The sequence below is a fragment of the Echiichthys vipera genome, assembly GCF_963691815.1.
Source record: "Echiichthys vipera genome assembly, chromosome: 12".
Lineage (NCBI taxonomy): Eukaryota > Metazoa > Chordata > Actinopteri > Perciformes > Trachinidae > Echiichthys > Echiichthys vipera.
In genome coordinates, this window is record NC_139837.1 from 16,289,217 (window position 1) to 16,303,891 (window position 14,675).

At 42.9% G+C, this 14,675-nt stretch overlaps 2 protein-coding genes across 2 annotated transcripts in view; one reads left to right on the top strand and one right to left on the bottom strand.

The window, feature by feature from the left end:
• ttll5 (tubulin tyrosine ligase-like family, member 5) overlaps nucleotides 1-3,476 on the top strand; it is a gene marked incomplete at its 5' end in the record, with an annotated part of 46,387 nt that extends 42,911 nt beyond the window's left edge. Inside the window, one exon of the mRNA XM_083924218.1 lies at nucleotides 1,859-3,476. Coding sequence (XP_083780344.1) covers nucleotides 1,859-1,911 — 53 coding nt within the window. The 3' untranslated portion in view covers nucleotides 1,912-3,476. The remainder of the gene's footprint in view (nucleotides 1-1,858) is intronic.
• Nucleotides 3,477-3,592: 116 nt separating this feature from the next.
• Nucleotides 3,593-14,606, bottom strand: tgfb3 (transforming growth factor, beta 3). The gene is made up of 7 exons (XM_083924219.1): nucleotides 13,861-14,606; nucleotides 9,276-9,439; nucleotides 7,855-7,984; nucleotides 7,603-7,710; nucleotides 5,561-5,717; nucleotides 4,782-4,935; nucleotides 3,593-4,689 (listed from the first exon to the last, which is right to left on the bottom strand). Exons 1-7 carry the CDS (start codon nucleotides 14,204-14,206, stop codon nucleotides 4,531-4,533), a joined length of 1,218 nt encoding a protein of 405 aa, XP_083780345.1. The 5' UTR covers nucleotides 14,207-14,606; the 3' UTR covers nucleotides 3,593-4,530.
• Nucleotides 14,607-14,675: the final 69 nt, after the last annotated feature.

Consider the following 14,675-nt stretch of genomic DNA (forward strand, 5'->3'; position numbering starts at 1 on the left):
ATCAAGAGCTTTTTTCCATAGACCTACTATACATTAGCATTAGCAAATCATACCATTCATCACATCACGAGTGCCACAGTCAAGCCGACCTAGAAATCAGCTTGTCGGAAAAACACAGTAGCCGTGCACCCCCCCACCCCCCAAAAATGAGTGCGTGTGTCTGTGACCAGAACATTTCTTTTTCATTCTCCCTCTTCCCCCCAAACTATGAAGGCTGGCTTAAGTTAACAAACATCTTATAAACTCATCAATTACTGTAACTGGATCCATTGGGAGAAGCTTCTGAATTTCATGAATGCATTTTTTCCATCATTCAGGGCGCAAAGGGTGGGGGAGATGCTTCACTCTTTGCTTAAAAAAAAAAGTCTGAGCCAGAGCAAAAAAAAAAAAAAAGACCCAGTACCAAAACCAGTTAGCAAGGCAGGTTAAACCATACATTTAGAATGGGACTGGGAGTTAAACAGACCCTCAGTGTGGTGTTATGGAAGGGGGAGGGTGTTATTAGAGAGGGAGCAGCCTTTGTGAAGCTTAGGAGTGTGTCAGGTCTTTCTGCCTGCCCAGTTTACCTTTGTAGCGAGATGACTGAGCTCCCCTGATTGACTCTGACAGGGAGTTAGAGCGGGTCCAAATGGAGAGCATTCTCTATGATCAGCTGTCAGCCGTCATTAATCACACTCTCCCTTTATCTCTCTCTTGCGCGCTCTCTTAATCTCTTCCTCTCTTTGCTCATACAACTCTCTCTTTATGCTCTGAAAACTTTTCCTGCTTACTCACCCCATTCCCCCTTTTTTCTTCCCCACTTCTTCTGTGTTAATTTTCTAACATGAGATGAAGGGAGGGTTTCGACGAGGCCCTATCAAAGCTTACAAACCTAGATTATATCGACCACATGTGTTTTACAATGCTTCTCCTCTCTTGAAGTTCTCAGGGCTCCACAGCTGGTGACTGGGGAGATTTATCGCTTTCAATTTAAGAAGGAAATGAATGCTGCACTTGTGCCATTTTAATGGGAGTCGGATCATGTCAGGGTGGATAGCTTAGGCCTCTCTCTGCCGAAAAAGGACTGTAGTGCCCTGTTAGGAAAGTAAGGTAGTTATTGGCTGTTATCCCCTTGTCCGGAAGTTTTTTTGTAAATTATTGGTTTGATTCGAAGCAACCACTGGTGCACCTCTTATGGGATCTGTATTATCACACACAGATCCAAACTGTTGAATTATTATGGCTGATAAGTCATTCTACTGTTCTTCTGTTCCACTTTTTAGGCCTTTGGGGTTAATTTGCCATTGAACAAACTGTTGATATAATTTCTTCCATTACGTCTAGTTGGACATGCTAGAGACAATATTGTCTCTTTTATCTTTCTTTTGCTGATCTGGAGGAAGTTGCTTCCAGCGGTCATGTCATCGGATTGGAAGTCAGGGAGATGTTTTCGTTTTCCAGCTCAGCCAGGCCCCACGGTGTAAAAAAGCACCAAAATAAACAGTGTGCCGAGAGGGAATGAAAGGGAATACTGTTTGGGAGCACAAACACGGCAGCTCTAACTGTACTTGGAATGCCTTTTCTACTGGATACCTGGCCGTGAGCCAGCCGATAGGACGAGGAGTGAGGAGGCTGAGAATGAGCTGACAGCCTGACAAAAGGCTAAGCACTGAGATGACCGAGCAGATCCACTGGCGACTACCTTGACAAAAAATATCAAAACATACTGTTGGGGTTTTAGTGTAGTCTTTCAAAGTAAAGCTCTTTCAGGTTTGACCCTAACATTTTCGTTTGTGCACACATTGATGCTGTGGGGAAAACCTTGTGCATGCCCTTCTACCTCTTTTGATTCATTTGACTTTCATTTGTTGCTCCCCAGGTCTTTCTGTATACCACAAGCTGTTCCAGGGTCAGGAGCCCGGTCACAGATGACATGAAAGCAACCAGAGGCACGCCCTGCCCGTCTGCTGGCCTGACAGGTGTCTCTGCATGTAACTACATCCTCACAGAGGTGTATTCTGGGAAAGGACAACAGCCACGGATGAAAGCATGCCAGACATTGAACAGAGTCATATTAATTTCTCTATGATGCAGCCTCAGACATGTGAGAGGGTGGTCCACAAGGCTAGGAATGCCCATCTTTGACGCAGGTTGGGATTTTGTTTGCTCAGCTCAACATCAGTTGGCCTTTTCAGCCCCCCAACCCACCCCCCGCCCCTTAACCCCCTTGGTTACACTCACATCCCAACAGTTGTCTACCCTCATTCTCTCCATGCTACTGATGCCACGGAAAGATTTCACTGACAGATAGCCTTCAGCAGATGCCCTAGTGGCATTTTAACTATAGGATTCAACCCTTTTATTAATTGCTCATGCACTACTAGCCATTCATGTAGATTGTATCTTCCTAAAAAAGCTAAAGACAGACAGACAGATCAGTATGCAGAGATGTTTCTTTAATGAGTGGCTTTTGGCATTAGACACTCCAACACTGGTCCTTGTTGGAAGCCAAGTTGTTGCCAAATCATACTCCATGGTCATTGTCTCGGGATGTGTTAAAGTATAGCGCCTTTGCTTGTAGGCTTAAAAAAGGATCTTAAATATGATTGGTTGCTGCCTTGTCTCCTGTTAACAAGGTTGATGTAACACTGTTGTCAGGACGTTGATGTTTTATATCAAGAATATAGTGGGCTTGTGATAATTCCTGTAAACTCTTGAGATGTTGTTGTTGTTTATCTTGGATGGACCAAATTGAAATCCTTTTGGTTTGATAAGTAAATTATTATTATTGCATCAGTATTTATTTACTGGACATTGTCCACCAAACGGCTTTTGGGCCGTTTATGTAGCTCAAAGCATAACATACAGAGGAATTATGGTTATGCACAACCTTGCCTATAATGAAGGTTATTGCTGCACCAGCAAACCCATATCCTTGTGGATATTCTGTTGCTTGGGACCATATAGCGAGTTAACTCAGGGCGTGTTAATAGAATAAAACATCTCTGTTATTTATCAATAGATTCAGCATAAGTTTATGAGGACTTTGTCAGAAATACTTGAATGTCATGCATGTTTTCTGTCACATCAACGGATGATTATCGTCAGAGTGATTTTGCACAGATTGTAGTTTTCAATGCAGTACAACAGAACTGGTTTAATACACTGGAGACACTTTGGACTCGATTTTTCTTGCAGTGATTGATGTTAAACTTAACGTGGAGGATTTACTACTACTTTACTATGCCAGTGCATGCTGTGTTACTTAAATCCAACAGTAGAATCCAAATCAAAGTTTGTATTTTCCTGTGGTGATACAAAGTTGTTTACAGTCTTATCATTTAATGTGTTTTGTTGATTGTTTACAACACACATGCATGGAAATGTAATATTTTTGGAATCTTCTAGTCAGTCTGTATCAAACAACATTGATATGAATACCTAGAAAACAATAAAACATGCTGATCATGTCAGTACATGCATTTGTTTACCCCACGTACTGCACACTGGAAGTTGTCATTCACTGGGCTTTGATTTCTTCACTTTGGCCATTTACCCTTCAAAATAAAGTGCTCTAAAATACTTAACGGAAACAGAAAAACTCCAACAATGATGAAATTAGAACAATTCTATCCAACTGTCCATTTTTAATTAAAAAATGTGTTTCCAAGAGTAATAAGAAAAAAAAAAACATTTACAGTTTGTGATCTAGTTAAGTGTTCACTTAGTGACATACGTCGTCTCATACAACAGAAAGGCTTCACTTTAAAACAAAACGATCCCTGGAATCACCATCCTGTTGTATCACAGAGGTAAACATAACCATGGAAATACTACTTTGAAATAAAGGTTGGTTTCCAGCTTGTTTTTTTTTTTTTCGTCCTAAGGTCATTTTAATTCAACAGCATTTTAATCCTAAACAAACAGTGTAGGGAGCTGTGGCGTGCACAGCATCGGTTTCCAGCGCGGACATTCGAAGGTGTCCTGTGCGTCAGAGCCAAGGGATATGTTTGCTCTCGACAAACAATCATTTTAGTTTCACCCTCTTTGACGTATTCCTATTATGCTGTGTTCAGTCTGCATTCTCAGTCATTTTTCTCTTTTTGACTGCAATTATTTTATGTCCTTAAGAATGCAGTGGTCACTGAAAGACAATTATTGCTCTGTTCCTCCTGTTATGTAACACTGAGGTACAGGCTGTTCAAAATGCTGGAATATGAAGAAAAAAAAACACATGAGAAACACTGATGTCAAAGGAAATTGCTGAAGAGGTCTGATGGGTTTGAGAGTGCCGTTAGTGAAGTGGTGTTTGACAAGTCTTCTTGGTAAATGCTGCCAATGATTGTGAGCAGAGTGGTGGACTGCGTCGTTGTTTTGAGAGAGACAGAGAAAGAGAGAGAGAGAGAGCTCGGGCAAGGCTGAAGCAGGGGTTGGAGGTACTCGTGGAGGGCAAAATTGTACCGCGCCCCCTCTAACTCCTCATACCCGCTCCTGAGTAGTGCTGGGAGCCGTGACTTCCCACGTCTCTCGCTAGGCCCGGAGCCCTCGAGTTTAGCTGCACTTGCAGGACTTGACAACCATGTTGGAGAGCTGCTCGACTTTAGGGGAGCGACCCACATAGTAGAGAATGGTGAGGGGCTCCAAGTCCTGAGGAACACAGCAAGGTGAGGCGGATGCTTCTGGATTCAAGGTGTTGTACAGGCTCAGCAGCTATGGGCAAAAGAGCAGAAAGAGATAGGGATCAACAATCATGTTTCCTAAACAGATTTACGACTTTAATGTGTTGTGACACTTTGTCTCACCGAGCTGTGGGTAGTGTCTGCACTGCGTAGGTAAGGGCAGGGACCAGAGCAAAAGTTGGCGTAGTACCCTTCGGGCTGATGGATCCACCTCCAGCCCAAATCCTGCCGGAAATTAATATATAGTGGTCGCACACAGCAGTTCTCCTCATAATTGCTGCAGACAAGAGTGGATAGAGAGGATTACAATCACTTCATTTCACAGATGACACACAGTTTTTAAAAAGTTGTATACATTTTCCCTCCCCATGGGCACACAGCCAGAGATGAGAGTGAAGTTCAGGAATTCCACTCTTAGGTGTGCCCTTATTTTCCCTCTTGGAGTCAGCCCAGGTGTCTTTGGTGCTGCCTGTCAGCCTAACAGAGGAAATCCAGAGCTGAGGAGACGGCGTGTAAGAGGAGGTGGCGTTTACTAGTGCTGGGACAGATCCCGACTTGTATTAGCTAATACCTCTGTCATGCTCATCTAGGTGATTAACAAGCTAATTCTGTGTATTCCGTGCCCTTACACTCTTCTTTCCTGCCATCGTTTTGAGACGTGACAGCTGCTATTTCCATTTCATATTTCCTTGGCTGGTGCACAACTTGACACCCCACCCCACCCCCACCCCGTCTGCAAGACGGCAGTAGTGGCCATTAGTTATTTGCAATATTTTACAAAGCCCAGTGTTCCAATCTCAAAAAATTAACAGTGCAGGTGCAGCCATAGAAAGGATTTTACAAAGTTAGACAACAGTCCAAGCAGTGCATTACATTTTCCAGGGCGAGGACATGTGCCTTACTTGAAGCAGTAATTGGTGTCAAGTGCCCGCTTACGCCTGCGGGAAGAGGATTGGGCATCCAGCCTGTGGGGAGGGAGCATCATGAGGATGAGGTGGGGGTAGAGCTGCTCCTTTTGTTTTTTAACACGGCTCAGATCATCATAGTCTGGTTCCATACCTGCAGAAGACAATCAGTCGGTCAGTCTGGAGGACACCGAGAAAAACTGCTCAAGAAAAAAACAAGCAGATTTATTGAGAATTGTAAAGATGTCTTCAAGAGCTGACATCAGTGGAACTGTAATCAGTGTAGTCAACTGTATTCTTTAAATAAGGATACTGTAATATCCAGGAAAGGGTATCACTCATTTTTGGCTCACTTTTCACCCTTCTCCTTATTCAACACTGGTCCCCAACTTCCTTCTTTCCTCTGTTCTCCCCCCTGGGCCTGTGTCTGCTCATCCAATCTACCCCTGATAGCTAAAGCAGTGGATATCTCAGGAGAGATGCTGCTGTTGGATATGTACGCCCCTCTTTAATTCGGGGCCAAGCGTCTGAGCGCCGTGGCAGCACATTCCTTGTGGCCAAGCCAGTCGGGAGTGTTCCCAGGGCCGAGGGCCCGGGGGCCCCGGTGCTAAGTGAGATACCAGATCAATTGTATTCCCATGCTCTGTTTCTCTCTCTTCATCTTAGAAAGAAAAGCCATTATCTTACCAAAAAGAACTCAATAGGTATTGCTGCTGGAAGAACATGTTGATGACTGGATGAAAAGGAACTTTTTTTTTTTTTTAGAACAGTCTCATAAAAAAGAGAGTACTGTGAGAGTATTGTATTATAATCAGATTCTTATTCATCCTAGGGATGCTGCACTAGAACATACATTTCACAATAAGAGACTTAATTAATACCTGTGGTATATTTCATTTGCCTGTGAATGCAATGAAACAAAAGGCCTGTTTGTGTAAGTTAGAGTTGAATCTAAAATATTTGTACTTTAATCAAATACTCATTTGCCGTAAAGTCCACTGGGGAGTTTTTTAGGACCTGAACATTAACAGAAGAACCAACACACGCCAATAAATGCTGTTAATATTACATAATAACTAATAATCAAAATATGATGTTGACATTTGGAAACATCTGAAACACTTTAAACTAAATCTGGAGCCCAAAACAAGCTAGAATAAGCTAGTCCTGAGACCCACTAATGCAAAATTATCCTAAAACCAGCTCTGCTTCAATAGCGGTAATAAGAATGAAACAAATGTTTCAACAAACATGAGATGCCTATCTGGAACATTAGACAAATCAAACAGACTTAAATGTTATCTGGCTCTTGATCATAATACAAACTGGCAAAACATCTTTTCCATTTGAGAGATCAAAAGCAAGAGAGAAATCCAGACCAAATCCAGACTTAGCGACCACAGTCTGGCCATAGGACACAGAAAACGCTGGAAACCTGCAGGCGAGATTGAGACTGAGATGTGCTCTTAAAATGGGGAAAAATCGAATCGGAGTAGAACACTTGAAGACACTGGAGTTACTGATTCCCGCTTTTATGAAATGTGGAGTGAACAGAAAACATTAGATCAAGGTGGGGGAGAGATGTGGTTGGACGAGTTAGACGAGCTCTCATGTCTGTTTATCGGCAAGAAAATGAATAAGTGTATTTCCCAAAGGTCAAACTGTTCTTTTAATTTCACATGATTCAGTTGTGTGTCATAATCTGAGGAACAACCAGTAAGAACATCCAACTGAATTTGACATCTTAAAATCTTGACTCCCCTATCCAAGTGTAACCATAACTAATGTTGATTTTTTAAAAATGTATTTCATTTTAATGCCCTCTTTGCTTTAGAGATCCTTTTATTTCATTTATAATGGTCTTCATATAGGGTTCTATAAATGTGTGTGGCAATTTGAAATCTTGGCAATATTGTTTCCTTCATGAAAATTGACATTTTAACAAGCTTTAAAAGAAAAAACAACAACAAAGCTTACTTATGCAAACCCAAACCATCTGAATTTCTGTCAAATCACTGAGGTATTAAATGCAATCTCACCTTTGAACTTGACCTCTAGCACTTCATTGACATTCTCAATAATGTCGCCATTAGGCCTGAAAGTGTGGCAGGGACAATGCACGCTGATCTCCAGGCCGAGATTGGTCTCTGAGGGGGTAAACAAGAGCAGATGGATGTAAGGAGCTGACATTTTCCCCTGACGCCGTTATCTTCATTTTGAATGGACCAATGCTATTTGGCAACATATGTGATAAGGTGTGACGCAAGGAAAATGTGAGGTGTCCCACTCACGTCGGTACATAAGCCACTCTCTCACTGTCTCTGTAACATCAAAGGAGACCCACTCAGGCGTTCCCTTGGTCAGGACGTTCTTGCCCCCAATGTAACGCTGTTTCGCTTTAGGGTCGTCCTTCTGGAGGATCTGCAAGGAAAGATGAAAATGTGACCCAGCTGCATAAACTCTTTCACGTGCGCGCACACACACACACACACACACACACACACAACCAGAGCTGTCTGTCTGAGCCAGACTCTCCAGGATGCCTTGGGCCAAATGTCTACTCTTCATGGAAAAAGTGACTCCCTGTGTTGATATCCCCATTTTGCAAGTTAATGCCTGCGTGTTACCCTCCTGCCAATGAGAACCTGGCTGTCCTTCACGTCAGCAGTTCAAATTTTGACTTTAACTGAGCTCCCGGATGCAGTTTTTGTGAAACAAAAAGCAGGGTTGCAGGTACCTCCGCAGGCATGCATGTTATCATGTCGAGGCAATGTACAAAACTGACGATGGAGGAAACTGCAGCCATGTTATTCAGACATTCCTATCTCCATCAGCACTACTCTGAACAAAGGTGTTTATCTGTAAGAAATGTGTGTGTTTGGGTGTCGGGGTATGAGCAGCGAGCCCCACAGCAGTGCTATGGATAACCAGGTTCCTGAACATTGTCAGCATCTAATCTGTCTTCCTGTGGGAACGAGGGGCCAGCGTCAGCCCTCTGCCCATCAACTCCAGCCTTAAAAGTGTGGGGGCGAGCGAGCAGCTCCATTTACTCCCCCGGTGGGTGACCCTGCCTCTATCTCCTCCTGGGCCCCTGGAAACAATCTGAGGGCTTGACAGTCTGTATTCAGCGTTGGCCAGAGCCTTGCCTCAGAGGCGGTATGCAATCCGGAGACGCTTGTCTCCCTGGCAGGAAATGTTGGAACCTGATCATTACTCCTAGTCTCTCACGGGAGATTAATGAGGAAACTGAACAAAAAAAATCCATCCTTGCCACCCAGCCCCCCACCCACCCACCCACCCACCCACACACACACACACACACACACACACACACACACTAACAGATGCATGCTTTAACATAAAAAAACGCTCATAAACACACAAATGCAGGTGCAGATCTATAAACACCCTGTTGAAAGCATAACCCCCTTGATCTAACAAAGATTGACAACTGCACTGAGCCTGACAAATAAGAAACCGAAAGGTAATCTAGGATTTCTTAAATATGGTTGTGCAAGCTCTTAAATTTGTTCTAACGTAGAATCCACGGAAAGCATGGAATAATGATCAGAGCATGAAGAGAGGGAGTTGGACACCCTAATATAAATGTTTTCATCTTTCTCACTGACCTACACAAGCCTTCTGAGAGAAATAGAGCACATTACCCTCCTGCGCTCTGCTAACAGTGGAAATGAACGGTCAGTTCACACACCTGGTAGAGCTCAATTCTCTGCTCGTTTCTCTTGGCGCCGGCGTTGGGGATCCGCAGGGCTCGAAACTCGGCCCGGAACAAGTTGGTGGAGTTCTTCTCCATGCTGGAGACGTTGAAGCGGAATATCTTGGAAGTGATACCCTTAGGGCAGTAGGGAAGATCATCTGCAGGTAAAGTGGAAATAATGACTCAACAGTTATTAAATATTTCCTTTAAAAAATATAAACTTGGAACTCTCATTCTTTCTTTTGTCAGAATCCTTTTAAGCTCTTATCCATCCGTTACCTAATTTTGTACATGTTATCAAAGCCTATTTTCCACGGACATCCTTACAGGGGTGGACATGTTTACCTTCTGGTTATTGATAAGCTTTTAGTAGAGGATTCCCCTCTACAAGTTTAGATAGTCTACTTTTATTCTTTTAACTGTTTCAACGCTATTCCAGAGAGATGTGGGCCATTACCGCGAACCATCTGCTTATACTTTGTGCGGTACGAGTTAGCAACAAGTTGAAGTCATGAAATGAAAACCAAATGTCCCATGTGGTGGTGGAGCAGGCTGCAGGCTGCAGTGGGACGGCAGCGTGCTCCTCCTCCTGCCAGCTCTTGAGCCCAACAGGTGTTCTGAGGGCTCGGCCTAGAGCCAAGTATTCCCTGGATATAGAAAGTTTAGCCGGGAACATGTGGGCTCACGTGCTGGGGAAGAACAGTACCTGACAAACCATCTAGGAGGGGGGCAACTCCATCATGATAGTAACGCCACTAAATGCATGCTTGACGAGCAATAACATGCTGTATACATGGCGTGGGTATGTGATTGTACACAGACCTTTAGCCGAATCAGCTAAACAAATGACCATACTTTGAGTATATATTTAAAAACAGCTTCCTCTTGCACTGAATCGTTTCCCCTTTTTATACCATAATGCCATTGAACAGTTTATTATTTTAACAGGCCAAGCACATGCAGTGTTGAGCAAAACAAGCACATAGCAAACTTTTTATGGGCCAAATGGAAACAGTCATTTACAGCCAAGCCATGGCTAATTTATTACCCCAAGTTTAAACTTTACTACCGAGCCTCAGATTTGTTGGTGGTTGAAAGAGGCATTGCACCTTTAGCTGATTTGAACCTCGAGCTGTTTCGGGACAAATGGAAACTCAGAAGTTGAGCAGTTGTTTCTGTGTCATGCAAAAGGAACGTGCACATCTCCAAGTATCTGTACTGAATTTGACCCATAATCCTATTTCAGTGTCCTCCCAGCCATTATCTCATATTTCCACAAAGTTTTTTTTTCAACTTTCCCTATTTATAGGCGACCTTTTCAGCATTCATCTCCAGCCAGATATGTGTCCAGTGTTTCCACACAATCTATAAGGAGGAAACCTCAGTAGCCTTTCCCTCCCTTCATTCACTGCTCCCCCTTCCACCCCTCACCCCTCCGCCTCCCCCACAGAAGGTGGAAAGCCCCACTTCGAGGGGAGATTTGAAATTCTAATCAAGTCTTTGGTTTCCTTTTGGATGACCTAATTTTTCCCATTGCAATGGTTTTAGGTGGATTTCACATTATGGCTTATTTTTGCCAAGGGTCTGAAAGGTAATTTGTTCCATGTTGGTAAGTGGAGGGGATTGCTTGCATAATTAAAATGAAATACATTCACCAATTTTCTGACCCCCGACATTTTTACATGAATGCTCTTAAGATTGTCAGGATGCTGACTTAAATTTGACCTGTAAACTTAAAGCAGCACATATTTATGTCAATAACCCTCACGAGGGTCTTATTTCTATCTGTAACTTCACTCAGAAATGAAAGACTTTAAGGTGAAAGGCTGTGTACAAAGTGTAAAAAACCATACTCTGCATATCCTAAACATCAGGGAAGAAACCAAATTAAATATACTGTTATAACCTCTGATTTACTCAAATTCCACACTGTTTTTAGATCTGATTTTAATTAGAGAATTGAGTTTAAATGCACAACATTCTCATTAACAGCTTGCCAAGGTGTATTTATAGTCAACTATAAAAGCCTGGCTGACAAAATGATACCCCATTGATCTCATTCTCAAATTATCACTCAATGAATTTGAACATAGACTTTTAAATGAGGAATTTAGGAGATGGGTTGTTCAGGAAGGCCTGGGGGACAGCTCTGTTGTAAAGCATCACATAAAGTGCCTCGCCCTAGACGCTATTGACCCCACCTCACACCCTCCAGAGTCAGGGATCCACTCGTCTCGTGACAAAGCTTCCTGATGAAAAAAACAAACTCTCAGGAATCACCTCTATTTGCCCTTTTGCCCGGAGGATTGTCCGTGATGTCAGTCTCTCCAGAGCTTTGTCGAGGTAAACAAAGGAAATAGGAAGCATAAGCCAGCAGGTGCTAGCCAGCTGCTGAGGTGTCCAGGCCTCATAGAGGACAACAGAAATTTCTTTGGAAATATATTATCTAGATATTATCTAGTTAAATAGCGGTATCTAACATTAGAATTTGTTTGCAATATGCTGCTTTCATTTGGTTTCATTTACCCATGACATTGAAAAGGGTTATTAAGTTTTAATAATACTGATTTCATATGCTGCTTTTGTTTCAAAGTCTCATTTATCCGTTTCCTACTGTGGCAGGCCATTACATCAGATGAGATAATGTGATGCAGCTCTGTTCTAAAGTTGAAAAACAACTTTTTTCCACTTGATTAAGGATGAGGAAGCAAAGATGGTGGGACGTGGGAGTTAGGGGGAGAGATGCTGTTCCTTTGGGAACAGGCCAAAGACCTCTGTCTCTGTTTGTTCAGATGACATCATCTTTCTACTATCCCATATATCAGATACCCTGCAGTCCTCATTTTTTACCGACCAAACAATGATTTGACTCAGTGAGAGCTGCATGCTTCAGTGTGCAAAGCACAATCTCAGTATGTTATTGTGCCAAAGGTCATCCTTCGGTTATATCTTTTTCTTTTTTCTTCAACACTATTTGGTTTATGATGATACAATGAGCCACACTGTCCTTCCAATGCACCAGAAAAGAAAGATCTATTTCTGCCCAGTCTCTGTTATGCTTTATCTAGTCATGAAAGGCAAACGCCTTGATTTGCATTAGTAGTAGTGGCTAAGAAAAGTAGTCTGGAGCAAGTGGCCCATTAAAGTATGACAGAAAAGTTTCTGTTTAACTTTTTAACTGGGCATGAAAAAAGCATTACTTGACAATATTCCCAAATATTCCCACCCTTCCAACAACGGTGAATGTAAAACTCATTATATCCAGCAGGAATGAAAATGAACTACACTGCAAAATTATCGAGGTGACAGACGTTATGTTCCTATACACTACAACATGGCCTGCTCTCTCTAACATTACAGAATGGAAAGGGAGAGAAAACTGCTAATTAATCTATGTTGGCGCCTTCTGTTCATTTCCTAATATCCTTCTTGGATAAGCCGTTTAGTGCAGAAAGTGTTGCCAGTAGTAAATCAAGTTCACGTCTTTTGTTATCACCTATAGTATGGCCTACAGTATAAGAGCAGCGTGATGTGTCCTGGGCACCTGGCCATCACTGATCCCACTCCTTAGACCTCTGTTTGTTTTGGGAGCTCTGGCTACCTCTGACCATTGGATAAACCCTGAGCTGTGTATTTTGAGTGTCAGAAGCACTTTGTGGGACCTGTGAAATGGATTTGATTCAGGACTTATGCTGGAACCGGCAGAGGCTCTGCGTAGTGTCACAGCACAGCATAAACACCTGTTGATTTTAAAATGATAACACCATGCCCTAACCGGCATCTGACCGTGAACAGGCACAAATCCAACTCTTCCACCTTAAAAACGGACTTTCTCTGGAGAATCCGCTGCTCGGTGAGCTTCTGTTTCTGGTTTCTGGAACAATCAATGGACCATAGTTTATGCAGGAAATACCAATATGGATGAACAAGGGAATTAGATCATAACACAGAGCTACTCGGCTCCTTGCTACTAGAGAGAAAGAGTGGGGAAATAGAAGTGAGAGTCGTAACACTGGATGAACAATATTGGGAAACTCACGGCCAGAAAATGGAAATGAGGTATTGGAGTTGGCAATAAATACTAGACTTAACTGCCTGAGAATTTTCCTCGCTTAGGAATGTGTCAGACTTAGGCTGGAGTTCCCATGGCTTCGGTGTGAGGTATGTATGAGGAATGGTGCTCATTCCAATTAGACTGTTTACTTTGCCCTCTCCTTTGCGCGCCGCTCCACTGCTGACAGGCGCGTCTGTGCGTAAAGGCTGCACAGACACGAGTGGACTTAAAGCCAGCTGGAAAAATGAGATCCCTGTTTTTGATATTGTTACCTCACCTATAATATTTTTCTATCCAGCCCAGCTAAAAAAGATTTGGCCAAGTGAGTTTACACAGACATTTGGATCAAGTTTGGGCAACTAGGTCTAAAAATGTTGGCTGCCTGGCGCACTGGCAAAACAAAATATCGTGCCAATCACAAATAATTACTCCACCCTACACCATCCACATCTAGATACTTCCAGTTTTGCAGTTTATGAGCAAAAGAAACACTTGAGTAATCATTTTCAAAAACGATAAACTTACTGTTTTCTGGCGGACCATTGATCATGTTGAACTTGTAAATCTCTTTGGCATAGTACTCAGTCTCCGTGTTATCCTGTCCACAGCTCTGATGCCTGTCTCTCCCCAGCTCCTCAATGAGCTCCTTGGTGCTGTTATAAAGGGCCAGGACCTGAAACGGTACTTGACTTGGACCTGTTGTTTGAGGTGGACTGGTCAACCGGAGTTTACTGAGAATCTGTCCCCGGACCGCCTCTACTCTCTTTTTCTTTATGTGGTCGATGTCCACAGTGGTGCAAGTGGATAGCGACAAAGTCATTGTCACAAAGTTTGAGAGGAGGAAAAACAGAAGTGCTTTTCCCAGATTCATATTTCACTCTGCGTTCACTCACAACCGAGGCTTGTCAAGTAAAAAAAAACACACAACAAAAACACAAAACTAATTTCCGATTGTAATAGAATCCCTTTTCACTTTTCATTCAGGTCGTGAATGAGTTCTGTTCCTGGAGGAATCCCATTTTCTCAAGTGCTATGTCATCTTTGCAAAATGCGCATTTGCATGGGAGCAAATCCGTGCCATTTTGGAAAAATAATCTCAACTCTTCGTTAAAACTCTTTATTCTACTCTTCATCCCCCACTTAGCTTCTCTTCCTGAGTTTACAGGGCTCCGATCTCTGCACCGCGGTTCAGTTTCTCCATTGCATTGGGCTCTTTCCATCCACTTGTGCTCATGGAGTCAGTGCGCCTCTCTGCTCTCTCGCTGCAGTCCGGCCTCTACACACTCAAACACTCTCCACTCTCACTCTTACTTTATAGTCACAAGCTGTGACGTTTTCGA